At 53.8% G+C, this 27963-nt stretch overlaps 3 protein-coding genes across 9 annotated transcripts in view; 2 read left to right on the top strand and 1 right to left on the bottom strand.

The window, feature by feature from the left end:
* The window catches only part of C2 (complement C2), a 41461-nt gene extending 30874 nt beyond the window's left edge, over positions 1–10587 (bottom strand). For 2 of the 3 annotated variants that reach the window (XM_025418256.3, XM_025418257.3), the window contains exons 1-2: positions 10541–10587; positions 5251–5415 (exon numbers count right to left, since the gene is read on the bottom strand). In XM_025418256.3, coding sequence (XP_025274041.1) covers positions 5251–5284 — 34 coding nt within the window. In that variant the 5' untranslated portion in view covers positions 5285–5415; positions 10541–10587. The remainder of the gene's footprint in view (positions 1–5250; positions 5416–10540) is intronic. The other variant, XM_049091962.1, reaches the window with a different exon arrangement.
* On the top strand, positions 9104–13108 carry ZBTB12 (zinc finger and BTB domain containing 12). Of its 2 annotated transcripts, none has more exons than XM_025418264.3 (2): positions 9104–9518; positions 10827–13108. In XM_025418264.3, exon 2 carries the CDS (start codon positions 10847–10849, stop codon positions 12224–12226), a length of 1380 nt encoding a protein of 459 aa, XP_025274049.1. In that variant the 5' UTR covers positions 9104–9518; positions 10827–10846; the 3' UTR covers positions 12227–13108. The 2 variants fall into 2 exon arrangements, with proteins under 2 accessions (XP_025274049.1, XP_025274048.1); XM_025418263.3 differs by lacking the exon at positions 9104–9518 and adding an exon at positions 10143–10298.
* A 1298-nt stretch (positions 13109–14406) lies between these two features.
* On the top strand, positions 14407–27810 carry EHMT2 (euchromatic histone lysine methyltransferase 2). 4 transcript variants are annotated; one of them, XM_025418248.3, is made up of 28 exons: positions 14407–14494; positions 15141–15207; positions 15303–15521; positions 15621–15871; positions 16789–16873; positions 16971–17011; positions 17132–17287; positions 19330–19467; positions 19598–19712; positions 19871–19972; positions 20203–20351; positions 20449–20592; positions 20672–20907; positions 20986–21168; positions 21266–21348; positions 21726–21832; positions 21934–22056; positions 22144–22245; positions 23090–23194; positions 23298–23452; positions 23541–23708; positions 24081–24225; positions 24549–24626; positions 24923–25038; positions 25146–25232; positions 26609–26687; positions 26829–27004; positions 27294–27810. In XM_025418248.3, the coding sequence occupies exons 1-28, from the start codon at positions 14453–14455 to the stop codon at positions 27472–27474; spliced, it is 3633 nt and encodes a 1210-aa protein (XP_025274033.1). In that variant the 5' UTR covers positions 14407–14452; the 3' UTR covers positions 27475–27810. The 4 variants fall into 4 exon arrangements, with proteins under 4 accessions (XP_025274033.1, XP_025274034.1, XP_025274031.1 ...); XM_025418249.3 differs by lacking the exon at positions 19871–19972; XM_025418246.3 differs by lacking the exon at positions 14407–14494 and having other exon boundaries at positions 14913–15207.
* Positions 27811–27963: the final 153 nt, after the last annotated feature.

Genomic DNA, 27963 nt, shown 5'->3' with positions numbered 1-27963 from the left:
AAAAATAAAAAAAAGAATTGAGGGATGCCTCAGTGGCTCAGCGGTTGAGCGTCTGCCTTCGGCTCAGGGCATGATCCCGGAGTTGCGGGATCAAATCCCACATCAAGCTCCTTGCGTAGAGCTTGCTTCTGTCTCTGCCTCTCTTTCTCTCTGTCATGAATAAATTTTTAGGGCAGCCCCGGTGGCCCAGCGGTTTAGTGCCCCCTTCAGCCCAGGGTGTGACCAAAGGAGGCGCTCAACCACTGAGCCACCCAGGCGTCCCTGTGATATTTTTCTTAAAAAGAAGTACGATTCTAAATAAGATGGTTAGGTCACTTTCTTTTCAATTAGTTCATGTATTTATTGGGTGAATGTTATTTATTGCTAGAATTAGGATTCAGTATGAATTCTATTCCTATTTTTCATTTTTGTAGATGTACGAACCAAAAATTTTGTTCCCATAAATATGTAGATGTAAATGGAAGAAGGTTTGTCATAGCAATGTCAATAAATTCTTTGAAATTATATACCAAAAGACAGTGACTTATCAAACTCAATCAGCTGTTTTCTTCAACAAATGGTGCTGGAAAAACTGGATATCCACATGCAAAAGAAAAAAAATAAAATCCCTACCTCACACTATATACAAAAATTAACTCAAAATGGTTCAACAACCTAACTATATGAGCTTAAGCTGTAAAATGGTTAGAAGGAAACATGAGTAAATCTTCACAACCTTGGATTTGGTGATTTTTGTTTGTTTGTTTATTTTTCTAGTAATCTCCACACCCAATGTGGAGCTTGAACTCATGGCCCTTAGATAAAGAGTCACACACTCTTCTGACTGAGCCTGCCAGGTGCAGTCATCCCTTGGGGATGGTTTCTTAGATATGGACACCAAAAGCACAAACAACAAAAGAAAAAAATAAATAAATTAGACCTCACCAAAATTTAAAATATTTGTACACCTAAAGACTTTATTACCTTTTTTTTTTTTGTAAGCTCTACATCCAACACACAGCTTGAACTCACAACCCCAAGAGTCGCACACTCTGCAATCTGAGCCAGCCAGGTGTCCCAATCTAAAGACATTTTATCAAGAAAGTGAAAAAGACAACCTATAGAATGGAGAAAATATTTGTAAATTGCCTATCTTATAAGGATCTAGTATCCAAAATATATAAATAACTCTTACAATTCAACAACAAAGAGGCAAACAACTCAATTTAAAAATGGTCAAAGGAGGGATCCCTGGGTAGCTCGGCAGTTTAGCACCTGCCTTTGGCCCAGGGCGTGATCCTGAAGTCCCAGAATCAAATCTCACATGGGGCTCCCTGCATGGAGCCTGCTTCTCCCTCTGCCTGTGTCTCTGCCCCCCCCTCTGAATGTGTATGTCTCTCATGAATAAATAAATAAAATCTTTTTAAAAAATGGTCAAAGGACTTGAATTGATAGTTCTCAGAGAAGGTATACAAGTGGCACCGATAACCACATGAAAAGATACTCAACATCATTAGTCATTAGGGAAATGCAAATAAAAACCACAATGAGGTACCACTTCATACCCACAAGGATGGCTTAAAATGCATATATATAGAAAATAAGTGAGACCTAGGATGTGGAGAAATGTGCTGGTAGGAATATAAAATGGCTCAGCAGCCGTGGAAAACTGTTTGGTGGTTCCTCAAAAGTTACATATAGAACTACCATATTACCCAGAATTCAACTCCTAGGTAAATACCCCCCAAAAAACTAAAAACAGGTTCTCAACAAAGACAAGTGCATAGCAGCACTATTCGCAATCGTCAGAAGGTGGAAAGGGCCCTAACGTCCATCAACAAGAGGAATGAAAAAAACAGTTGTGGTATATCCATACACCTGAATATCAGTTGCCCGTAAAAAGGAACAGACTACTGATACACGCTATGGCATGGATGAACCTCAAAGGCATTACGGCACATGAATGCAGCCAGACACAGGGCCATATAGTGTGTGATACCTTTTATACAAAACATCCAGGACAGGTCATTCCAGAGAAACAGAACACCTACTGGTGGCTGCTGAGAGCCAGAGGGAGGAGGGAAGCAACAATTTAACAGGGCTCCTTCTGGGGTGATGAAAATGTTTTGGAACGAGACAGAAGTAGACAGAGGTGGTGGCTGCACAATATTGTGAACGTACTAAATGCTGCTGAATTGTTCACTTCAAAATGGTTCATTTTATGTTGTCAATTTCACCTCAATAATAAAAAGGGTGAGACGCCTGGGTGGCTCAGTGGTTGAGCACCTGCCTTCGACTCAGGTCGTGATCCCAGGATCCCGGGATCGAGTCCCACATCAGGCTCCCTGCATGGAGCCTGCTTCTCCCTCTGCCTGTGTCTCTGCCTCTCTCTGTCTCTCGTGAATAAATAAAATATTTAAAAATAATAATGATAAAAAGGGTAAAATACTCAATCAGCTGACACTCAGCTTTGTTGAAAGGACAGAGAAAGTAGCTGATGTGCAGAAGGATGTCACTACATCACTCACATTCTCAGAACCAACAGATTTTGGAACTGCTCCTGGGGTACCCTGGTGTTTTGATGCTTCTACATCCCCCTGGAGCTTGGTTTCTGTGGCAAGGGCAGGTTGGGCAAGAGGATGAGGACACATGTTTCTCCTTCATGGGGGTCTCCCCAGGCCCACCAGTGCCTTTATGCCTTTTGGGAGAGTCAGATCTGAAAAGCGTTCCCTTACGTCTCTCTGGTCCATCTACTCCTTGGACAGTCCTCTCACACTACAGGGACACACATCCCTAATTTGAAGCCTGCTGCCCTAGAGAAGCTTACATGTCACACTCAGAGAGGAGTAAAAGCTCACATCAGCGCCGTAGTAATAACCACCAGTTTAAACAACGCAGAAGTGGGGCACCTGGGTGGCTCACCTCTTGATTTTGGCTCAAGTCATGACCTCAGGATTGTGAAATGGAGCCCTGAGTCAGGCTCTGTGCTTAGCACAGGGAGTCTGCTGGGGATTCTCTCTCTCCCTCTCCCTCTGCCCCTCCTGCTTGCTCACTCTCTCTCTCTCTCTCTCTCTCAAATAAATAAATAAATCTCTAAACAATGCAAATGTCCATCAACAGGACAAAGGATTAATTAATTGTGGTGTAAGCATGCAATAGAAAGAAAGTGAATAAATTACAACTACACAACTCAACAAAATCAGAATGAGTTAAAAAACCAGCTCCAGAAAAATGCATAATGTATATTCCATCTATGTGATGGTTAAACACACAAAGCTAAACAGCATGCTATTTAGGGATACCTACAATATGCACAGATAATGAAGTTATGAAGACAAGAAAAGTACATATCATTAAGAAATTCAGGGGCAGCCCGGCCAGAGTGGCTCAGTGGTTTAGCGCCACCTTCAGCCCAGGGTGTGGTCCTAAAGACCTGGGATCGAGTCCCACGTCAGGCTCCCTGCATGGAGCCTGCTTCTCCCTCTGCCCATGTCTCTGACTCTCTGTGTATGTGTCTCTCATGAATAAATAAAATAAAATCTTAAAAAAAAAAAAAAGAATGGGAATGTAGGGAAGCCTGGGTGGCTCAGCAGTTGAGTATCTGCCTTTGGCTCAGGGCGTGACCCGGGGATCTGGGATCGAGTCCCACATCAGACTCCTCGCTGGGATCCTGCTTCTCCCCCTCTGCCTATATTTCTGCCTCTCTCTGTGTGTCTCTCATGAATAAATAAATAAATCTTAAAAAAAAAAAAAAAAAGAATGGGAATGTAGGGAACAGCTGGGTGGCTCAGTGGTTGAGAATTTGCCTTTAGCTCAGGTCATGATCCCGGAGTCCCGGGATTGAGTCCTACATTGGGCTCCCTACATGGAGCCTGCTTCTCCCTCTGCCTATATTTCTGCCTCTCTCTGTGTGTCTCTCACAAATAAATAAATAAAATCTTAAAAAAAAAAAAAGAAGAAGAATGGGATGTAGGAAGAAGGATGGGGCAGCCCGGGTGGCCCAGCGGTTTAGCGCCGCCTTCAGCCCAGGGCATGATCCTGGGTACCCGGGGTCAAGTCCCACGTCGGGCTCCCTGCATGAAGCCTGCTTCTCCCTCTGCCTGTGTCTCTGCCTCTCTCTCTCTCTCTGTGTGTGTGTCTCTCGTGAATAAATAAATAAAATTTTAAAAAAAAAAAGGAAGAAGGATGGACTTTCAACAAGTTCTGAAATTAAGGAAAGAGAGATAAGGATGAGTAAAGAAAGGGAAATTTGGGGTGTGAAGGAAGGCTCTCTGGGCTGCTGAGAGCAGGCGATCAGAAGAAGGGTAGGGGTACTCAAGAGAGGGGGCGGGTGTGCAGCACAGCGTGGTGGGCCGAGGGGCTCTCCTTGGTGTACAGAGAACCCAGGTAAAGGATGCTGCTAGGTCAGAGCAGCTGAGAGTGGTACCCAGGTGGACAGGGAGAGAGGGGAAGACAGGATGCCTGGAGGTCTCCCTGGGACCTGGGGCAGGGATGCTTGCTGCCTCCCAGGAGAGAGAGATCTGAGGGTCACTGAGGGAATGGGGCTCTGGCATTTCAAATTTCAGAAAGGACACAGTTCCAGATGCTGTCAATCAGCAGGGGGTGATCTCAGGAAAGAAGTGGATGAAATGAAGTCAAACTAAAAGTTTTGAATGTCAAGAAGCTTTGAAGAAACCATTAATATTGGTTGCTGGAGGGAAGGGGAACTGGGTGGGGGTTGGCAGGAGAACTTTCAGTGTGTACCCTTTTACATTTTTCTAATTTTGTGGGTTTGGAGGTTTGGATTTTGATTTTGTTTAGTTGGTTGGTTGTTTGGCACGGCAGTAGGGGGGGTTGCTTTGGTTACTTTTGGCTTTTTGGTTTTGTTTTTGGGGTGAGGAAAAATAGGCTATTTATTGGTGTCACATCACCCAGGAGAATGAAGAGCTAATGCTCACAGTCCTAAACTCCCCATTGGCTTGCAAGCAGGGGTTTTTACAGGGTGAAAATCTAGGGGCGTCTGGGTGGCTCAGTTGGTTAAGCATCTGCCTTTGGCTTGGGTCATGATCCCAGGGTCCTGGGATCAAGCCTGAGTTGGGCTCCCTGCTCAGGGGGGAGCCTGCTTCTCCCTCTCCCTTTGCCCCTCCCACCCCAGTTAGTGCTCTCTCTATTAAAAATCTTAAAATCTTAAAAAAATAAGTAAACAAAAATAAAAATAAAATAAAGGGTGAAAATTCAGGATTAGGGTCTCAGGCTCTTGGATCATGCTGATTGATTAGGGATTGGACCTACTGTAATACTTCCTTTCTTGATCCTCTTCTCTCATTTGGCATCTCCTGGTATGGTTTTGGTGTGATTGTAGAGAGGTGGTCGTCTGCTGCAGGGGCCTGGCTGTTCCTCTTTAGGAGCCGGGAACTGCAAAACATTCTCAGCAGATTGTGTTTCAGGATGTCATCTCTAAAAGGCAGACATTTTACATCTTGTGACTATTACTAAGCTGCAAACTATTATTATTATTTTCTTGCAAAAATGGCACATTATGTTTGTCATCTCAAGCAGAATAGCATCCCACAGACTTTTCATGAGGCAACATGTTATTTCCTGAGACAATTTTACAGGTTTCTTTAACAGTAACTAAGGGCTACAAGACTGGCCAGAGGCAGCTGTGGGCTCTGCAGGAGTTTGCATACCAGGTTTCAGCTCCCCTCCCCCCACTTGTTTCTAGTTACTCCTGAGTCTTGAGGGATGACCACTGCTCTAGCTACTTCTGGCTGAAGAGGGGCGAAGATCAGGATTAGAGGAATGCAACTGGTTTGCTCCTAACTGTGAATCCTCTGGCACCTGGCCTAACTTCAAAGCTTTGGAGAACCATCAAGTTAGTTCCTGCTTTTGCTGCCTTCAAGCAGCATCTCATGCCACAGGTGTGAGTATGTACATCATATAAAGAGCAGATAGATCTCCCACTTGGGTTAATGCCCAGAGTACTGATCAAATTCCTTGAGGAATCCAAGAAAACAGACCAGAAAACCAATCCCATTCTGTTCACAGGACTTTGGCAGAAATTTGTTGCAGCCAAGTGTCTTGAACCTGTCTAGGTGGGTTTCTACCTCAGCTGAATAATTAATGTAAATGCAGCAGGAAGAGTTAATTACCTTCCATATCCCTCCCTGTTCCGGCAAAATACAATCTAAGGCCATTCTATCATCCAGGCCAAAGAGTCTAATGCTTTTTGTTGAGCTGCTATTGCTTGAGCAATTTCATTGGCCAGAATTCCCAAGGTGATAGAAATATTTTTGATCACTTGTTTATGAGTCCTCATCCCCCACCAGGGTAAAAATGTTCTCCCAAATAAATATCAAATGCATTCTTTTGATAAGCAAGCAAGTAATTCCCACCTGGTATTGATTCCCTTTCTGATTGATAAAATACACTTTTTGAATCCTGAACCATGCAAGTGACTCTAAGAAAACATAAAATAAAGGCAGCCCTGATGGCTCGGTGGTTTAGCATCGCCTTCAATCCAGGGTGCGATCCCGGAGACCCGGAATCGAGTCCCGTATCGGGCTCCCTGCATGCAGCCTGCTTCTCCCTCTGCCTGTGTCTCTGCCTCTCCCCCTCTCTCTGTATCTCTATGAATAAATAAATAAAATCTTAAAAAAGAAAACATAAAATAAACTGGACATTTTTTTTTAATTAGGGGTGTGGATGAGGTCCATTTGCATGGACACTGGCAGGCCTGGAAGTTGGTTGCTCAGGCAACAAGGAGAGGTAGGGAGCAGCAGAGCAGGACTCAGGGTTCCTACAGTGAGGGCAGTGCTGAAAGGAAGAGATGTTGGAGGTTTTGTTGTAATACACGAAAAGTTTTATCAGCCTGTGGATTTAAGTCCAATATTTCCTTTTTTAAAAATATTTTGATTGATTGATTGATTCATTCATTCATGAGAGACAGAGAGAGAGAGAGGCAGAGACACAGGCAGAGGGAGAAGCAGGCTCTATGCAGGGAGCCCCATGTGGAACTTGATCCCAGGACCCCAGGATCACTCCCAAAGCCGAAGGCAAATGCCCAACCGTTGAGGCTGAGCCACCCAGGCGTCCCTAAGTCCAATATTTCCTATTGGTACCTCAAGGAATATAATTATTCTGGCCTAGGCTGAGCATATGGCAAAAGTACACCCACTGCCAAAACTACCTTGAAGGTCTCAGGGAAATGTGTAACCATTTCTGTCTAGGATTATCTAGACCACTGTTAGCATTCACCAGGAACCAGGAGTGATACTCTAAGCCATGAGCTAGCTTAGTCCTTGACCACTTCTCCCAGACATAGACACAAAAATGCACACATCTCTTTTCAGATTGGGCTTTTAAAGACTCACAGCACTGAAAGAGACTTCATAGGACAATCCCTCCTTTTCTTGAAGAGAATACTGAAACCTCGGGGATGTTGACAGCCTCCAACCTAAACTAGAGCCTAGACCTTTTGTCTCCTCTTGTTCCTTGCTCCATAGTCAGATTTTATTTCTCAAGCCCACTAAGAATCCTGAATCCACTGTCCTTCACACTATGCCAGGGAGTTTGGTACCACTAGCCAAGGACAGGAGGTTTCCTCATCTCACATTGGCAGAAGTCTGGGGCCAAGGGACAAGGATCAAGATACCCCTGCATGGGCTATGTGGGAAAATAGCCCTAAACACCTCCTCACCAGGCTGTACAGGAGAAGATAGCCTGGTGCACTATGGCTTATTTCCACATGAAACTGTAGCTGGACGGGCCTGGCACTTGAAGGATTCATCAGTTCTCAACTCTACTTGCCACCAAGAACCACCTGTCTTAAGTTTCAAGCTGAGATTAGGCCCCCTGTCCCATTCACACTCTCCCAGAAAGGAGAAGTAGCAAGGTGACAGGATACATAACTTTACAGACTTCAGTTCTTACTTTGACAGCTTTTGTATCTCTGATTTCACTGGAGTGAACTACTCTTTTGAAAGGTTTGGCAATGAGGGAAAGAAGAAATGAGACAGGGAAACAGAATTTCAGTTAAATTTCTTTTGAAGATTTTGTAATCTGCCTCCCAATTAAAGGAAGAGAGCTATCCCTGTTCTAGCACCTCCTGTATGCCTTAAACTTCACATTAGCCCTGTGAAAAACCAGGGTCTCCAATTCAAAACAAAGATGCTATGATTCAGAGAATTAAGGAATTTCCCTCTTTTCAAAAGTAATGGAATATGGGGGTGCCTGGGTGGCTCGGTCAGTTAAGCATCCGACTCTGGATTTCAGCTCAGGTCATGATCTCGGGGTCCTGAGATGGAGCCCCTGAGATCAAGCCCTGGGTGGGTTTTCATGCTCAGCAGGGAGTCCACTTGAGATTCTTTCTCTTCTCTCTCTGCCCTTCCCCCCTCTAAAATATATAAATCTTTTATATAAAATATAAATCTTTTTTTTAAGATTTTATTTTATTATTTATTCATGAGAGACAGAGACAGAGAGAAAGCGAGAGAGAGAGAGAGAGAGAGAGAGAGAGAGGCAGAGATACAGGCAGAGGGAGAAGCAGGCCCCATGCAGGGAGCCTGACGTGGGACTCGATCCGCGGTCTCCAGGATCACGCCCTGGGCTGAAGGCGGCGCTAGACCGCTGAGCCACCCAGGGATCCCAATAAATCTTTTTTTAAAAATGTATAGAATATGGCTTTGACCCAGGTGTGTCTGACACAAAGGCCAAAGTTCTTTCTCAGATTTATATGGCCTGACTACAAAGGAGATTGCTATAAAGAGGCAAGAGAACTGGGTGGAAGCATAAAAAGCAGAGTAAAGGCAAAAGGCAAGGAGTCAAGCACCACCTAAACACTGCCCCGGCTTTCCACCAAAGGTCATTCCTTTGAGTTCAGGAATTCAGTTTCAGCCAGGAACAAACTTTTTCTGGGTGGATGCTGGCTGCACTGAAAGGGAATGACTTCAGCAGTAAATCATTTATTGCATGCCTTTTATTTGCAAAATACAACCCATGACATAATTCCCTCAATCAAGAAGTTTACAATCTAGGGGGAACCAAATATTGAACCCATTATATAACAAGCAGTTTCCTCAAAACCCATGTGTAAGAAAAATGAGCTGGTCTCCTGGGGTATATAACCAACCAATCCAATCAAAGGGAAGCAGGGGATTTTTCACCTGGATTTGGATGGATTGGAAGTGAGTGTACTAGGATGGGGGGGAGGGCAATCTTCAGGAGGAAGCTGTGGAGACTGCAGGTTACTTTGGGAGTGACAGAAAGGGACGTTTTGTTTAGGGCGGTGCAGCTCTGACCTTGCCAGGCCCATGGAGGAGCAGGAATGGGAGGAACAGCTGCAGTCAGGAAGATTAAAGACGGTAAAATCGTCCTGATATAAATAATCGCATAATCAGAAGAATTAATACCAGGGCTAATTGTACAGTAGGGAGGAAATGGGCAAGGTTATCGACGGTGCGTACAACTGGAGGACGTCTGATTTGGCAAGAAGTGGGATCAATCCTGAGAATGGAGGGGAAGGTCGGAGAGGGGTGATGTTACACAACTTTGAGAAAGAGGTAAGTGGAAGGCACCGTAGTGTTTCCGCAGCAAGTTAAAACTTCTTTTAGGCCAGGAAGGCTGGGCGGTCACTAGCTTCCTAGGAGTTGAAAAAGTCTTCAAGTGTGGCTGGAAGGGCTGTGAGCGTCCTCCGCCGAGGATGCGCCCGTGGCCAGCAGCGGCCACCGCGGGGCGGCCTGGGTCCCCGGGAGGGGCGGCGCAGCCTCTCCCGCCGGCCCGGCGGGCCCAGGGCACCCGCGGCGCGGGCAGGTGGCGGCAGGGGAGCGCGGGCGGGGGCGCGCGCCGCGGGCCGCCGGGAACGGGGGGCGGGCCGAGCCAGCGGGCTCCGCGCGGCACTTGGCACGCACGCGCAGATGGGCCGCGAGGCCCGGAGGCACAGAGGAGGGGGAGCGGGAAAGGGGGTGTGGAACGTATTTCCGCTCTGGCGGACAAATAATATCGGCCAAAGGGGAGGCCAGGCCGTCCGGCCCTTTAACCGTGGGGGGGGGCCGGGGAAGAAAGGGGGGTCGGGAAGGGGGGAATCCTGCTCCTTTAATTCCCTCCCCTCTTCCTCCTCCCCGAGTTCTCGCCGACGCCGAGGCGCGCGGGGCCTGGAACACACCGCGCGAGCCGCCCCCGCCCCTCCCTCCCTGCGCCCACGCGGAGTTGGCCCCGCGCGCGCGCCTCGTGCACCCCCGCGCCTGCGCGCTGCCCGGGCCCTGCCCGTGTTCGGGGGCGCCGCCAACCCCGGGGGGGGTGGGGGAGATAGGGGGGGAAAACAGCGCGCGGAACCGGGCCAGGTGAGAGGCGCGTGCACTCAGGGTCGTGGGCTGGGGGGGGCGTGCCACGGAGCTCTGAACGTGGGGGGGGGCGTGCACGGAGCGTGCAGGCGGCTGGGGGAGGACGTGAAAGGCGCGTGCAAACGTGCAAAGGGGGGGCGGAGGAATGAAGCAGCGGGGAAAGGGGGCGGGGTGAGAAGAGGCTGCACCCGGGCCACCCCGGAGCCCCCGAGCCCCAGGCCTCTGCCCCCGGTTTCTCCTACCTTCCCCGAGGGTGCGCGGGCTAGCCCGGTCCGGGCGGGCGGGCCGGGGGGGGGGGGGGGGGGGGGGGCGGTGTGGACGCCGCTGCCCCGCCCCCGGGAACCACGCCTCCGTCCTCGTCCTCGGAGGCCCGAGCGCTTCCCCAGGGACTGGGGAAACTGAGGAAGAGGCCTGAAGACTGGGAGATCTGAAGCTGGGAGGCTGGGCAAGAATGGGGGCGAGGGGCCCGGAGCCCTGGCCTAGGAGAGCCAGAGACCTTTGTCTCTGACCGGTTTCCTTCCCAACCAGGGTTGCCCACCCCTGCCACAATGGCCTCTGGGGTGGAAGTCCTGCGCTTCCAGCTGCCCGGCCACGAGGCCGCTACCCTGCGGAACATGAACCAGCTCCGCGCAGAGGAGCGGTTTTGCGACGTGACCATTGTGGCCGACAGCCTCAAGTTCCGTGGCCACAAGGTCATCCTGGCCGCGTGTTCGCCTTTCCTGAGGGACCAGTTCCTGCTGAACCCCAGTTCCGAGCTGCAGGTCTCACTGATGCACAGTGCGCGCATCGTGGCGGACCTGCTCCTCTCCTGCTACACCGGTGCGCTGGAATTCGCTGTCAGGGACATCGTCAACTACCTGACGGCTGCCTCCTACCTGCAGATGGAGCACGTGGTGGAGAAATGCAGGAACGCCCTCAGCCAGTTCATTGAGCCCAAAATAGGCCTCAAAGAGGACGGGATCAGTGATGCCAGCCTTGTGAGCAGCGTCAGTGCCACCAAATCCCTCCTCCCTCCTGCCAGGACCCCAAAGCCAGCCCCCAAGCCTCCACCCCCACCCCCTCTGCCCCCTCCACTCCTGAGGCCTGTGAAACTGGAGTTCCCTCTGGATGAGGACCTGGAGCTGAAGGCCGAGGAAGAAGATGAGGATGAGGACGAGGACGTGTCTGACATCTGCATCGTCAAGGTGGAGTCGGCCCTGGAGGTGGCCCACCGGCTCAAACCTCCTGGAGGTCTGGGGGGAGGCCTGAGCATCGGAGGCTCCGTGGGCGGCCACCTGGGAGAGCTGACCCAGAGCAGCGTGCCCCCCAGCACTGTGGCCCCACAGCAGGGTGTAGTGAAAGCCTGCTACAGCCTCTCAGAGGACGCAGAGGGGGAGGGTTTGCTGTTGATCCCTGGAGGCCGGGCCAGCGTGGGAGCCACCTCAGGCCTGGTGGAGGCAGCAGCGGTGGCCATGGCTGCCCGGGGGGCGGGGGGCAGCCTGGGGGCAGGGGGCAGCCGGGGACCCCTGCCTGGGGGCTTTTCCAGTGGAAACCCCCTAAAAAACATAAAGTGCACCAAGTGCCCGGAAGTATTCCAGGGTGTGGAAAAGCTGGTCTTCCACATGCGGGCGCAGCACTTCATCTTCATGTGCCCGCGCTGCGGCAAGCAGTTCAACCACAGCAGCAACCTCAACCGCCACATGAACGTGCACCGCGGCGTCAAGTCGCACTCGTGTGGCATCTGCGGCAAGTGCTTCACGCAGAAGTCCACACTGCACGACCACCTCAACCTGCACTCCGGAGCCAGGCCCTACCGCTGCTCCTACTGCGACGTGCGCTTCGCTCACAAGCCTGCCATTAGGCGGCACCTCAAGGAGCAGCATGGCAAGACCACAGCGGAGAACGTGCTGGAGGCCAGCGTGGCGGAGATCAATGTCCTCATCCGCTAGAGCTAGCAGAGCAGGCTCCAAGGCCCAGCGGCGTGGGGTGGGGGGGTCCCTGGGCTGAGTGTGAAGGGAGCTCCCTGGCCCAGGAGAATAGAATAGGGGATGGGAGGGTTGGGAACAGGCAGGTACGCTGGGGAACCCTAGCAGACATATCCTGAGAGAGGGGCCGAAGATTCCTTGGACAGAAGACCCTGCCTTTTCAGAAAAAAAAAAAAAAAAAAACGAATGAGAGAGGGTTCTTTGAGAAGGCCAAGGCAATATGGGCTCCCAGAGAAAAATTTTCTTCTCTTAGAGGTGCATGGATATGTGGAGGGAGGGAAAGGGTCTTATAGAATGAGAAGGGGGGAAAAAAGAGGAAGATGATTTATTCCTGGTTAAAGCTGCCCAGGGAGAGGGTCTGATATTTCTTGAGATGGGGGGTGGGGGTGGGAATTGGGAGGGAATTTGGCAGGAGGCAGCTTACTTGCTCCTGCATAGAATAGATCCTTGGGAGAGGGAGTGGTAGGGGGAAAGGATTATTGAATCCCAGAAAAGAAGTGGGAGACAGTTCTTGCATGCTGGGGGAATGGGACTGTGGGTAAAGGCTCACCAAAGCAATAGGAAGGACCATGTCAGGTGCCAGGGAAGAGAACTTGGGGGTGAGCATCCTGGGTAGATATGGAAGAGTGGGGACAATAATGAGAAGGATGAATAGTGGCAGGGTGGGGGGTAGGGCACTTAGATGAAAGGATACAAGGAGGGCTGTTGGGGGGAGGGAGAGGAGTAGAGACTTATACAGTATTTTTTAAGAAAACAAAACGTATTTTTTAGGATTTTTTCTGGAGTTTGGGGTTTTAGTTTTTCTGCTTTTGTTTTCCACAAAATAAATTTAAAAAAAAAATCAAACTTTTTTTTTCTTTATACTCTGTTTGGCAACTGCGTGTGTATGACCGTCCCACCCTGGACAGCCTCTCCCTTTTATGCTGTTTGCTCACTACTCAGCGCAGCTCATGCAGAGGTCCTATGCCTGGAGGAGACTTGACAAGACCAAGGGACTGTGACAAGTGTGCTTCTCTGGCTGGGGACCCTCCCAGTTCGGCAACCTCAGCACCTGGCAGATATCTCACACTTCTGTTCCACGATTGGTAGTGGTGATAACTCACGACTTCCCCATCTATCACGAGAGTTTGGTATCAGTGCTAGGGATGAACTATAAAGGTGATCATTATACCCACCAAAATTTTAAGCAGGAGCCTATGTTTGGGCATTTATGTTCTGAGAAAAGGGTTCATGTCCTGGGAAAGCCAGAAAAAAAAAAAAAAGTTTGGATTAGGGCATGGGGAAGACTACAAGTCCCACAAAGCTCTGAATAGTTCTTAACCAAAGAGAACTACAGTTCCCAGAAGGCCTTGAATTGGCCTCAGGTGCCCTGGAGCCAAACCACGGACCTCTACCAAATACTGCGCGTGAGATCTTACAGGGTTTTTGCCAAACTTTGACCAGAATATAATACCCAAAGGGATGGTACCCTAAATAATGCTATCAAGGTTTTTATCTCGGTGTAATATCATTCATACTTCCTCTGTCAACTGGGCTTATGACCCACGGAATGCCTAGGCTTGCGACCAAAAAAAGGCTCCTTAGTATAGTGTACTCAGCAGGCGGTGATGACTGTGGAGCCTCTGGGGGTTACTCAGGTCCCCGGTGCACTTGGTGCCTTAGCATACCCGGCTCAAACAGAAGGGACCCTGAGCCCCGGGTTCAGGAGAGGACGCTGCTCCTGCCGGTACGAAGCAGTCGAGAGCACCGGTGTCCTCCATGCGTTCCCGCTGCCCCCTTCCTGCTCGGGGGAGAAGCGAGGCCGACACTTGCTACCCGGAGACCCAGAAACTAGAGCGCACCGAGGCGGGAGAAGCAGACGCGGGCCTCCTCGGGAAGATAGCCGCCGCGAGCCGGGACGCTCAGACGCCGCTCTCGTTACCTACGGACAGGCGGGGCACGGAGGGGCCACCCCCGGCCAGGCGTGCCTCGCCTTCGGCTCCCCGCGCAGCCGACGCCCGCAGCGGCGGGAACGCGCCCCCGAAGCCCCCAGCTTAGGGCAGCCGCTGCCACCGCCGAGGCCGCTCCCGGCGTGGGGGGAGATGGCCAGAAAGCGCGCCGTGGCTCCTTTAAGGCCCCTCCTCGCCCCCCCTCCCCGCCCACGTGACCCGGGGCGGCCGCGCGCCGGCTCGGCCCCCCGCGCAAGCGGCGATGGCGGCGGCGGCGGGAGCTGCAGCGGCGGCGGCCGCCGAGGTGCGGAAGGGGAGGGGGAGAGGCGGGTGCATGCCCGCGCGCGCGCCCGGGGGAAGCGCGCGCCCGTGCAATGCTCCGGGGGTGCAACGGGGCCGGGGGGCCCGGACGAGACCTACAGCAATCCGGAGGGCCAGCACCGGGGGCGGATGAGGGGACCAGGGGGTGGGAGGTGGGGGGAGTGGGCACGGAGGCGCGCGTGCAGCCGCCGGCTGCCCCCGAGTGGGCAGCGGGAGCCGGGGCCCCAGGAGCGCGCGCGAGGGGCACGAGGGGCCGTCCGCCGGGCTGGGGAGCGGCGGGCGCTGGAGGGGTTGGTGCCCGGGGTCCCCGCGGCCTGGGGGACAAAGGGGGAGCGGCGCGTGCAGCCGGGAGGAGGGGGCGGGGCCGGGGCGCAGAGGCCCCGCCCCCTCCCCCTCCTCTTTTCCAGGCCCCAGAGATGCGGGGTCTGCCGAGAGGGAGGGGGCTGATGCGGGCCCGGGGGAGGGGTCGTGCGGCCCCCCAGGGCAGCCGAGGCCGCGGACGGGGGGGCCCCCATCGAGGAAGAGGTAGGCCCCGGAGCCTACTCTCTCTTCCCAGAGCCCAGGCGTCCTGGGCTCCCCAACTTCCTAGCGGGCTGACCAGCCCTCCTATACCTTGTGTCCCCTGCCAGGGGGAGGCCCCTGCTGAGATGGGGGCGCTGGTGCTGGAGAAGGAGCCCAGAGGAGCCTCTGAGAGAGGTGAGTGCGGCTGAACAGGCCCAGCTGGACCTTCACCTCCCCCAACACAGGATTCCCCGAGACCTTAGCCCTGAACTTTTTCTTTCCCCTTACAGTTCACGGCTCTTTGGGGGACACCCCTCGTGGTGAGGAGACCCTGCCCAAGTCCAGCCCTGACTCCCTGGAGCCTGCTGGCCCCTCATCCCCAGCCTCTGTCACAGTCACCGTGGGTGATGAGGGGGCTGACACCCCCCTAGGAGCCACACCGCTCATTGGGGATGAACCTGAGAATCTGGAGGGAGATGGGGACCTCCACGGGAGCCGAATCCTGCTGGGTGAGAGGCTGGGGAGTCAGGGGCCTGGGGGGCAGAGGGGGGGTATCCTCTGATTACCTCTCGTCTTACCTTGTTTCTGTCTGCCTATTTGTCTTCCAGGCCATGCCACAAAGTCATTCCCCTCTTCCCCCAGCAAGGGGGGTGCCTGTCCCAGCCGCGCCAAGATGTCAATGACAGGCGCAGCAAAATCACCCCCCTCAGTCCAGAGTTTGGCTATGCGGCTGCTGAGTATGCCGGGAGCCCAGGGGGCAGCAGCGGGGCCTGAACCCCCTGCAGCCACACCCAGCCCAGAGGGGCAGCCCAAGGTCCACCGAGCCAGAAAAACCATGTCCAAACCAGGAAATGGGCAGGTGAGAATGAGGGGGAGGGGTGGAGGTGGGGAGACCCAGGTAACCCACTGTGTACCCCTTGTGGACTTTTTTTTTTTTTTTTTTTTTTTTTTTTTTTACAGTTTAGCTTCAGACTTTTTCTCATCCCTTCAGGGCTCGCCATACTTACCTAGGGGCTACTGTGTGTCAGATTCTGGGCTGGGCTTGATCTGAACAGACAGACAAGTTTATATTCTTGGGGAGAGGGGAGTTGTAAAAAAGGTTAGAGGGGCACTTGGGTGGTTCAGTGGTTTAAGCATCTGGCTCGGGTCATGATCCTGGATCTAGTCCCACATCAGGGAGCCTGCTTCTCTGCCTCTGTTGCTGCCTCTTTTTGTCTCTCAGGAATAAATAAGTAAAATCTTTAAAAATAAAAAAAGGTTAGAGGATTACTGTTGTAGTTAATTGTCCCAATTATTCTTATGATAATGACTAAGGAACTTCTAACTTGCTTTCTACCTCAAAGCAAGCCCCAAGGGAGCTTTTTCCCTCCCTTTGAAACTCCCCCTGCTTCCTTTTTCAAAGGGCTTCTAAGGATTTTACTGTGACTCCCTACAGGGAAGGAGGGTGAGGGAAAGGACAAAAAGCCCCAGAATTTCAGAAGCTTTGTGACAGTGTTTTTGGGGGTTTGGGTATGGTTTAGGTAGCTTTGGGCAAGGCACAAACCTATTTTCTCATCTGTAAAATGGGTAAAGAGGGCCCGCTCCTTCGGGTGAGTGAAAAGGTGAGTGTTAGGTGTGGAATGTGCCTCATACCCTTCTTCTCGAGAGACAGCACTTCTTGTGATTGCCACATTCTGGCTTACTGGAGCTTCAGGTGACATTTTTGAGGGTGTGGCTCACCCTTGACTGAATGCAAATGCTCCCTGACCCTAAAGTGTGCTCCCTCTCTGCCACTAGCCTCCTGTCCCAGAGAAGCGGCCCCCTGAAGTGCAGCATTTCCGCATGAGTGATGACTTGCACTCGCTGGGGAAGATGACCTCAGGTCAGCGCCACCCCCACACCCCACCCACCTGCCACCTGATAAATCTTGTCCGGAGGGTCGAAGAACCAGCCTTATTCCTTTCTCTCTCTCCTTCCAGATGTGGCCAAAAGGAGGAAGCTGAACTCTGGAGGTGGCCTGGTGAGCCTAGAGAGGCTGAAGACAAGGCCTCTCCACCTGGGGGGGGCTGCATCCTGCCCTCAAGGGAAATGGTTGGGAAGGGAAGTACCAGCAGCTTCCATTTTTCTGATCTTTTCCTAGTCGGAGGAGTTGGGTTCTGCACGGGGTTCAGGAGAAGTGACCATGGAGAAAGGGGACCCAGGGTCCCTGGAGGAGTGGGAGACAGTGGTGGGGGATGACTTCAGCCTCTACTACGACTCCTACTCTGTGGATGAGCGTGTGGACTCTGACAGCAAGGTGAGAAGGAGCCAGCCTACCTCTCTGCCAAGGCTCACTCTCCAGTCTTTCCCACCCACCCACCCCCTTTGTCTCTCTTTCCTTTTTACCTTGTGACACCCCCTAATTCACCTTCCCATCCTCTCTGTAACTTCCTCCCTTTGTGTGTTCCACCCCAGCCCGGCCCCTCGCCCCTCTCCATTGTGGTAACCACCATCCTGGACTTTGGGTTTAGCATCCCATTTTGGTTTTGGGTTTTTTTTTTGTTTTTAAGATTTAATTTATTTATTCGTGAGAGAGACACACAGAGAGGCAGAGACACAGGTAGAGGGAGAAGCAGGCTCCACGCAGGAGCCCAATGTGGACTCGATCCCAGATCTCCAGGATCATGCCCTGGGCCAAAGGCGGCGCTAAATCGCTGAGCTACCCCGGCTGCCCCCATTTTGTTGTTTATCTGTGGTTTGTCTGTTTATTCTTTTGTTCTTAGTTTGATTTTATCTCATATGTTTGTATTTACCTATGTGACATAATGCGGTCTTCCTGACGTGCACTTTGTTTAACGTGTCAGGGAAAATTTCAGATATGCACAAAAGAGTAAATGGTGAGCCCTCATGGAGCCTCACCCTGCTCCCACAATTTTCAGGACACAGTGGCTCTTGATTCAGCTCTTCCTCCACCAACCGGCCCACCTCCCTGACTGTTTTAAAGTAGCCATCACATCATTTTATCTGGAGATGTTTCCATTTGTATCTTTAAATGTGAGACCTCTTCCTATGCTTTGATATCACTGCTTCACTGTTCGCAATCTGAAAAATGTGACTCCCGGTGACTACCAGTGACTCCCTAACACCATCACCTTGCTACTAGGGTTCATAATATGCCTTGGTGGTTTCGTAAACAGGTTTTTGTTTGTCAGATTTTCTTTTCTAAGATTTTATTTATATATTCATGAGAGACACAGAGAGAGAGGCAGAGACACAGGCGGAGGGAGAAGCAGGCTCCATGCAGGGAGCCCCATGCGGGACTCCATCCCCAGATCCAGGATCATGCCCTGAGCCGAAGGCAGCCGCTCAACCGCTAAACCACCCAGGTGCCACTGTTTGTCAGATGGGCTCCATATATTCGTTTGATTGACATTTGCCTTAGGTCTCTCTGGATATGGATGCCCTTGGTTTTGAAAAAGTTTTTTTTGCCATTTATCTGTTGAAGAAACCAGGTCACTTGTGATACAGAATTCCTCATGTTTAGGAATTCACTGATTGGGTGAGGACTAAATGTCCTCTCTGCCCGATATTTCATGTAAACTAGATCTAGAAGCATGATCGGCTTCGGGTGATTTGGGGTTTTTATTTTTTTTAATGGTGAGAGGATTTGATAGCTGGTGTGCATACTTCCTGTTGTGTCATATCGGGAGGCACAGGACATCTTGTCTTTTTATTAGTCATGTTTGAGATTGGTCAGTGAATTTATGGGATGTCGGGACGCCTGGGTGGCTCAGCGGTTGAGCGTCTGCCTTTGGCTCAGGGTGTGATCCTGGAGTCCCGGGATCGAGTCCCACATCGGGCTCCCTGCATGGAGCCTGCTTCTCTTTCTGCCTATGTCTCTGCCTCTCTCTCTGTGTCTCTCATGAATAAATAAATAAAATATTAAAAAAGAATTTATGGGATGTCAACCTCATCCTCGTTATAAAGTTTATCATTAGGTTTCCATCTAGTGTTTGGAGTGGCCATGGGTAGTTTTGCTTACATGTGAACTTCAAGACTTAAACTATGTGCTTGTTTTCTGAACTTTTTTTTTTTTTTTGCTTAATATGTTCCCAAGATTCACACACATTGTTGTGAGTTCTTCACAGCTGTCTAACATTCAGCTCACTTCCTTTTCCCATCCATGCTCACCTCCAGGGAGCCATCCTGGGACAGTAGTAGTAGCTCTTTCTCCAGCTTCACTGCCTTAGTCTTTGGGGTTGGATAAGTCCCTCCCTGTCTCTTTCTCAAGTTACCTGCAAGAGAGGGCTATGGGCTGGAGGTTGCTGTCTCCCCAGCCCTGCCTTGCCTCTCTCCCAGTCTGAGGTTGAAGCTTTGGCTGAACAACTGAGTGAGGAAGAAGAGGAAGAGGAGGAGGAGGAAGAAGAAGAGGAGGAGGAAGAGGAAGAGGAAGAAGAAGAAGAAGAAGATGAGGAATCAGGCAATCAGTCTGACCGGGTAAGGGCTCGCAGCGGGCATCCTGTGGAGCAGGGGGGACTCTGGGATTGGGGCCAGAGGTCTGAGTCCTCAGAGGGGAGGAGAGGTCGTGGGCTGGGGCCCAGGCTCTCTAACTCTTCCTCCATCCCAGAGTGGCTCCAGTGGCCGGCGCAAAGCCAAGAAGAAGTGGCGGAAGGACAGCCCATGGGTAAAGCCGTCTAGGAAACGGCGGAAGCGCGAGCCTCCCCGGGCCAAGGAGCCACGAGGTGAGGAGGCTCCTCAGCTTCTGGGTCTGCTCCTCCAGCCCCTCTCCCAGCCCCCAGAGAGCGTGCACAAACACACGCTCACGCATGTACTCACGCATGTACCCACGTGTCCAGGCACCTATGAGCTCGTGCTCTCACTCTCTCTGTCTCTATGTCAGGAGTGAATGGTGTGGGCTCCTCAGGCCCTAGTGAGTACATGGAGGTCCCTCTGGGGTCCCTGGAGCTGCCCAGCGAGGGGACCCTCTCCCCCAACCACGCTGGTAATTGCCAATTGCTGGGATGGCGAGCCACTAGGGGGCAGCCTCTGGGCTGGGGGGTACCGGGAGGAGGAGGAGGATCCCACTGGAGCCCAGGTGTCTGTCCTTCCATGGCCAGGCTTTAGGGGTTCTAGAGCATGAGGGAAAAGCAGGGCGGGGGTGAGAGGCCCCACCAGGGGTCCCCATGGGTGATGGGGATGGCCTCGCTCAGCGCCCTTTTCCCTCCGTCCAAGGGATATCCAATGACACGTCTTCACTAGAGACGGAACGGGGGTTTGAGGAGTTGCCCCTCTGCAGCTGCCGCATGGAGGCTCCCAAGATTGACCGCATCAGCGAGAGAGCTGGGCACAAGTGCATGGCCACAGAGAGTGTGGATGGAGAGGTGGGCCTGTGAGCTGATAGGAGAGGTGCCGGCAGTGGGGGGGACCCAGCCCCAGGCCCCAGCCTCACCCTCTTCCTGCCCGTTCACACTGCCACAGCTGTCGGGCTGCAATGCTGCCATCCTCAAACGGGAGACGATGAGGCCATCAAGCCGCGTGGCACTGATGGTGCTCTGTGAGACCCACCGTGCCCGCATGGTCAAACACCACTGCTGCCCCGGCTGTGGCTACTTCTGTACAGCAGTGAGTAACCAGTGGGGCGGACAGGCTGCGTGCCCCGTGGGGGAGGGGTCTCCCGGAGCCTGAATGCCTTGTCTTCCAGGGCACGTTCCTGGAGTGCCACCCTGACTTCCGTGTGGCCCACCGCTTCCACAAGGCCTGTGTGTCCCAGCTGAATGGCATGGTCTTCTGTCCCCACTGTGGGGAGGATGCATCTGAGGCCCAGGAGGTGACCATCCCCCGGGGGGATGGGGTGACCCCACCAGCTGGCACTGCAGCCCCTGCCCCCCCACCCCTGGCTCAGGATGCCCCTGGGAGAGCAGACACTTCCCAGCCCAGGTACTGGCCTTCCCATTCCCAACTATCTGTTCCCTGCCCAACACCACTGCTGGTACACATCAGCACCTTCTCCCACAGTGCCCGGATGCGAGGGCATGGGGAGCCCCGGCGCCCACCCTGCGACCCTCTGGCCGACACCATCGACAGCTCAGGGCCCTCCCTGACCCTTCCCAATGGGGGCTGCCTCTCAGCCGTGGGGCTGCCACCGGGTCCAGGCCGCGAGGCCCTGGAGAAGGCCCTGGTCATCCAGGAGTCAGAGAGGTGAATGAGGGGTGGCTCTCAGGCATGGCGATGAGGGCTGGGGCTGAAAGGTGGGTTCCCTTTCTGAGACACCTACCCCTCTCCCTCACCATGGCAGGCGGAAGAAACTCCGTTTCCACCCCCGACAGCTGTACCTGTCAGTGAAACAGGGGGAGCTACAGAAGGTGATCCTGATGCTGTGTGAGTATTCCACTCATTCATTCATTCATTCTGCAGACCTTGATGGAACACCAGACCATACATGCCAGACCCCGGGCCCAGGGCTGGGGGTACAACAGTGAAGGTCATCATCCTTGCCCCGAAACACGGAGCGTGGAGGGGGAGACATACTCACAGATAACCCAGGATGATGGGGACAGTGGTGACGACAAACACGTAGGTGCTGTGTTTATACACATCCACTCACACCAGCCCTGCCAGTGGAAGCCCAGAGAGGTTAACTGCGTTGCCCAGAGGGCCCCCCACCCCACATAGCCTTCCTAGAGGAGGTCCTACCTGCCCCTTAGTCACTTACCACTTGTCCCTCCTTCTTCCGGTATGGCGGGCTCTCCCCACAGTGGACAACCTGGACCCCAACTTCCAGAGCGATCAGCAGAGCAAGCGCACGCCCCTGCACGCGGCCGCCCAGAAGGGCTCTGTTGAGATCTGTCACGTGCTACTGCAGGTCAGCTCGGACCAGGCCCTCTGTCTCGTGGACCAGGCCCTTGCGCCCCCTCTCTTGCCCAGCCCTTCTGTGATGCCAGCCCACATGCCCCCTCCTTACAGGCTGGAGCCAACATCAATGCAGTAGACAAGCAGCAGCGGACCCCGCTAATGGAGGCTGTAGTGAACAACCACTTGGAGGTAGCTCGCTACATGGTGCAGCGTGGCGGCTGTGTCTACAGCAAGGTGTGGTGACCGGGCCAGCTGGGACCTCGGGTCAGAAACAGGGTTTGAGGTGCCAGCAAGGGACTCATCTGCCCACATCTCCCTCAGGAGGAAGATGGCTCCACCTGCCTCCACCATGCAGCCAAAATCGGGAACTTGGAGATGGTCAGCCTGCTGCTCAGCACAGGACAGGTGGACGTCAACGCCCAGGTGAGTGGCCTGGCTGGCTGCCCAGCCAATTTCCTCCGGGCCCCTGGCTCAGCCCTGGCCTTTGTGCCTCCTGTCAGCCCCCGCTGATCTCCAACACTTCCATCACTCTGTTCCAGTCTGTCCCTATTTCTTGCCTTTTCTTCATTTGTATTTTTTTTTCCACTTTTTTCTTGTTTGCTTCTTTCTATGTTTTTGGAATGATCAGTTGCTGCCTTAATCTCTAGGAATGTGTGGCGATGCTTCTTATTACCTCTTAGTGTGTCATATGTTGGGTCTGTTTTAGCCCATTACTGTCATTTTTCAGTCTTTGAACTGTCCTGTGGTTTGTCCAGGAGGAACCCCATGAGCCTGGCTCCTGTGGCTTTTGGTCCCACCCAGCAACTTCTAAGAGCATCCTTACCTCTTAGTACATTTCCTGCCCCAGACTTGATCTACCATTTCTCTAAGGGACTCTGGTTCCTTTAAACAGGAAATGTTTTTTAGAGACGTGGTCTGTGTCCTCAGCAGTGGTTATTGCTATTGGGTTACCATATCCTAGGACTTTCGAGTGGAAAGACCTAAAAAATATGTGCTTTTTGGAAAGAGAAAAATTACTCCACAACTTTGAGCAGTAGACGCTATTAGTCACATGGGGTAGATCAAGAAGCTGAGACCTAGAGACGTTCAGAGACTTAGCCAGGGTCCTGTAACACATGAGGGGTGGAGCAGAGACCCCTGTTCCGAGTCCAGCTCTAGGGCCTGTGCTCTAGACCACGCACTGCTTGGGTAAGCTAGGCCAGCTGCTGGGTGGCCCCGGGCAGGGGACGGCAGCCCCTCACCCTCCTCCCTCTCTCCCGACCCACAGGACAGTGGGGGCTGGACGCCCATTATCTGGGCCGCAGAGCACAAGCACATCGAAGTGATCCGCATGCTGCTGACACGGGGTGCTGACGTCACGCTCACGGACAATGTGAGAGTCTGGTGGGGGTAGGGGAGATGGGGTCTGAGCAGAGAGGAGACTGGGTTCAGGCGCCCACGGCTTAGACCCACCCTCACCCCTCCCACCCACACAGGAGGAAAACATCTGCCTGCACTGGGCTTCCTTCACTGGGAGCGCGGCCATCGCTGAGGTCCTCCTCAACGCCCGCTGCGACCTCCACGCCGTCAACTACCATGGGGACACGCCCCTGCACATCGCAGCACGGGAGAGCTACCACGACTGTGTGCTGTGAGCCCCTGCCTGCCCCGCACCCTGACACCCTGCCGCCGGCTCGGCTGGTGGCCCCAGGCCCCACGGGCTTCCCGTCCCCTCCCAGGTTGTTCCTGTCACGTGGGGCGAACCCGGAGCTGCGGAACAAGGAGGGGGACACAGCGTGGGACCTGACCCCCGAGCGCTCCGATGTGTGGTTTGCGCTGCAGCTCAATCGCAAGCTTCGGCTTGGAGTGGGGAACCGGGCCATCCGCACTGAGAAGATTATCTGTCGGTGAGCCCTCTGCCCCCTCCCCAGGCTCCCCTGAATCCCCAGAGCCAACCCCTAACTAGGATGTCAGATACAGTAAATTAAAAGAGCGTTAAAGGAGGATTTCAGATGACCAGTGCATGTTTTTTTAGTGTTAAGAGCATCCCACATGGCACTGGGGACTTATCTATGGTAAAAAAAAAAAAAAACAAAAAAACTATTTATCTGAAATCCAGTTTTCGTGGGCTGTCCTCTAGTTTATTTGACCACCTTACTCCCCCCACCCCGGTGAGCCCCCAGAACCACCCCCTTCCTCCCACGGCCCCAGGGACCTCTCAGGCCTCTCCTTGCACCTTGTGGACCCCCTCACCCCAGCCCCCATTCCCCTTGTGTCAGGGATGTGGCTCGGGGCTATGAGAACGTGCCCATCCCCTGTGTCAACGGTGTGGACGGGGAACCCTGCCCTGAGGACTACAAGTACATCTCAGAGAACTGCGAGACATCCACCATGAACATCGACCGTAACATCACCCACTTGCAAGTGAGCTGCCAAGCACAGCTGGGCAAGTTGTGGGCCAACGAGCCACCTGGCCAGGGGAGTGGGGCTGGAAGGGACCTTGGGGGTGGGCCTGCATCCACTTGGGAGAGGGGTCCTTTCTTTAGGACACATGAAGGTCTACGGGCTCATGTTGGCCCTGGGTACCCCTGTAATTAGCATTTTGAATCCCCCTCATCCTGGGACCATCAGCCCCCACTGTTCTAAAGCAGTGATCTTAGAGAAAGGACAGTGGTTAGGGGTCAGGGAGCACTGTGGGGATAGGGCTGCTTCTGAGGATCGGGCTAACCCCCTGCCTCCTGCGCCAGCACTGCACCTGTGTGGACGACTGCTCCAGCTCCAACTGCCTCTGTGGCCAGCTGAGCATCCGCTGCTGGTATGACAAGGTGCGTGTGCTTGCCCCATCCAAGCCGCCTGTCCCTCTCTTCCTCCCTCATGAAAAGAGGGCAGGGCAAAGCAGGGGTTGGGGGGAGGGTGCTAGGGGGAGATGGGCCTGTGCCAGCTGCATGCAAATTAAGGGCTTGATGGGGTTCCTGTTGTCTGAGCTCCACATGTGTGGCCTCCCCAGCCTGTCCTCCCTCTCTGGTGGGTTGGGATCCGTGGTGGATTTTTCTGGGGGTTCCTTGGCAGTCGAGGTGGGCACCAGATAGAAACCACTTACTCTCCCCACCCTCAACCCCAGGACGGGCGGCTGCTCCAGGAATTTAACAAGATTGAGCCCCCACTGATTTTCGAGTGTAATCAGGCTTGCTCCTGCTGGAGAAACTGCAAGAACCGGGTGGTGCAGAGCGGCATCAAGTGAGGACCCCTCCTGCAGCCTGCCCTCACCCCCCCACCCCTGTGCCCCTCAAATGGGGGCTTTCCAGGTCCCTCCACCTAACACCACCCTCCCTCCCCACCCCCAGAGTGCGACTGCAGCTCTACCGAACAGCCAAGATGGGCTGGGGGGTCCGCGCCCTGCAGACCATCCCCCAGGGGACCTTCATCTGCGAGTGAGTAGGGGTCAGGGGGTCGGTGCCTAGCCACAGCTGACTCCCAGGTCTCCCTTGGCTCTCCTCCCTGGTGGGCCTGCCCCTTCACTGCACCTGCCCCCAGCCCACACAGACCGCAGAGCCTGATAGCCTCCTGCCACCACTGCAACATCTCCCCTCCCCTGCCCTGCCTTTCCAAGCCTGGAGACCTACAGACCCAGGTTTGAGCTGTGCTCTGCCACTGGGAATCCTTGGCCAAGTTCTTAGCCTGCTTGAGCTTCATTTTTTTTTTTTTTTTTGTCTCCAAAATGGAGGTAATGATGCGGCCTTTCTGTCCACCTCTGTACGGGCCTTGCTTCTGTCCAGCAATTCTTTCTTTTCCCAGCATCTGTCACCCCGTCCGTCACCTGGCTCCTCCTCCACGGCTCAGTCTTCATCTAGGCCCCCCTTCAGCCCCATTTGCCTATTTAAGGGGCCTCCATCTCTTTATTGGACCATCTCTCAACTTTGTTCAAATGGCCCCTTCCTCCTGGGCCTCAGGCTCCCCACCACCCACTCACTGCTCATCCTTGCCAGAATCTGCCTCTGCCCTCACCCTCCTGCCAGTGCTGCCTCCCAACTACCCGTGCCTTGCCCTGCATCTTGGTCCTCGCTTTGGCTCCCACGACGCTGTCCTCACGTCAGTCCCATGCATCCCTCTTCTTCACCGGCTTCTTTTCCTCTGCTTTCTAAGTGTGGGTGTCCCTGTCCCCAGCTCCTTCCTGGCATTTCTCATGGCCCCCATGGCTCCATCCCTTCCCGCAGCCCTGACACCTCTCCTGTCCTGTCGCCTGGCATCGCTACCACCTGCTGGGTGGTTCCTAGTCCACAGACCTGCCAGGGATTAAACTCACATGGATTTCCCCACCCACACCACATGCCCACAGATACTGAGCCACAGGGGCTCACTGATCTTCCTCTGGCGCAGCTCTGGCCCTTCCCTTTACCTTTCCCTGGCTGCTTCTCCAGCTCATCCCTGGCCTACTGGCCCCCAGCTTCCCCCACATTCGCTGGTCCTGCCTGTTGGTGCAGCTGTCCGTGGAGACCATAGCTGACAGGAGTACACTCTGCGTTGTCCCCTCCCGTGCTGTGTCCCTGTTCCTCCTGCTTCTCACTCTCGGGGCGGGGGGGGGGGGGGGGGGGGCGTCCTCCTCCCCCATCCCATGACATCTGGAGTCGGCTGTCCTCCATGCCCACCAACACCCGCCCATACAGATCTGTGGGGTTCATGGGCACAGACCAGGGCAGCTGACATGTGGTGGAAGAGGGTCCCATGGGGTCATGAGGAGAGACAGGGCCTGGAGCCAGCTCTGGATAATCCCTGCTCACCTTCGGAACCGCCACTTCCTGCCCAATAGGTATGTCGGGGAGCTAATCTCTGATGCTGAGGCTGATGTGAGAGAGGATGATTCTTACCTCTTCGACTTAGACAACAAGGTGGGCAAGAAATTCCTCTGTCCTTCACACCCAGTGGGCAGACAGAAGCCTGGGGAGGAGGGCCTGGGTGGTCCGTGGGTGGGGCAGCTGGCCAGGCAGGCAGGGCAGTGGCGAGTATGAAGAGTGCCGCCCTCCCCTCAGGATGGAGAGGTGTACTGCATCGATGCCCGTTACTATGGCAACATCAGCCGCTTCATCAACCACCTGTGTGACCCCAACATCATCCCCGTCCGGGTCTTCATGCTTCACCAAGACTTGCGCTTTCCACGCATTGCCTTCTTCAGCTCCCGAGACATCCGGACTGGGGAGGAGCTGGGGTGAGGTGTCCATGCTGTGTGTGGGGGTGTGGTGAGAGAGGCAGGCCACTTGGGGCCCGAAGCCCAAGGCTGGAGAGGGTCTGGCTTCTAGGCGTGGATAAGGGCAGAGCCTCCCAGACAGTGCAAACGGAATCCTGAGCCAGAGCTAAGCTCCTGCACGTGTAACAAGGCCACCGGCAGGGCCAGTACTGCAGGTCCTAGAGCCTGTCGGGAGGAGATGGGGTGGGTGCTCTGGACGGGCCTGTGCTGCCGGCCCTGCACCCCACAGCGTCCCATGCCCCTCCAACAGCTTCGACTACGGTGACCGCTTCTGGGACATCAAGAGCAAGTATTTCACATGTCAGTGCGGCTCAGAGAAGTGCAAGCACTCGGCCGAGGCCATCGCCCTGGAACAGAGCCGCCTGGCCCGCCTGGATCCCCACCCCGACCTGCTGCCAGAGCTCAGTGCGCTGCCCCCCGTCAACCCCTGACAATGGACCACACACACACACGCACACACACACGCCCCAGCCCTAGACGACCACCTGCACAGCAGCTCTCCTGCCACATGCTGCTCCAGAGCCCACATTGCAGGGTGCTGCCATCAGCTCACCCCTCCCCCTTCACACATTCCTCTGCCAAGACCCAGCCAGGCCCTGGAGGTCTGACAGCCCCTCTCTCCCAGAGCTGGCTCCTCCCTGGTAGGGTGACTTCAGGGCTGGCCACTCCCTGTTCCCCCTCCTCAGCTGACGTTTGATGAATTGAAATTGGGCCTCTATGCCAGCTGGTTTCCTTTATTCTCAATAAATACTGGGTTTGGTAATAAACTGTCTTGATGATTGTTGGGAGGGCAATAGGGGCTGGGCAGAAAGGAGGCCCACAGCTAGAGGGAATGTGGGTCCACAGCAGCAAACAGGACAGGAAGCATGCTGGGCAGGTGTGGCTGGTGTGGACAGCCACCTGAGGGAGAAGGTGGGGAG

Source organism: Canis lupus, chromosome 12, assembly GCF_003254725.2.
Source record: "Canis lupus dingo isolate Sandy chromosome 12, ASM325472v2, whole genome shotgun sequence".
Classification (NCBI taxonomy): domain Eukaryota; kingdom Metazoa; phylum Chordata; class Mammalia; order Carnivora; family Canidae; genus Canis; species Canis lupus.
Note: the sequence above shows the minus strand (reverse complement) of the source record. Positions and strands in the feature narration are given on the sequence as shown.

Bases quoted from the DNA above. Each gene is read 5' to 3' on its own strand.
- ZBTB12 (XM_025418264.3), top strand. From the start codon at position 10,847: ATGGCCTCTGGGGTGGAAGTCCTGCGCTTCCAGCTGCCCGGCCACGAG.
- EHMT2 (XM_025418246.3), top strand. From the start codon at position 14,928: ATGCGGGGTCTGCCGAGAGGGAGGGGGCTGATGCGGGCCCGGGGGAGG. The intron at 19,973-20,202 runs GTAATTGCCAAT...CCTCCGTCCAAG, and splicing joins CCTCTCCCCCAACCACGCTG to GGATATCCAATGACACGTCT. The intron at 21,833-21,933 runs GTCAGCTCGGAC...CCCTCCTTACAG, and splicing joins TCTGTCACGTGCTACTGCAG to GCTGGAGCCAACATCAATGC.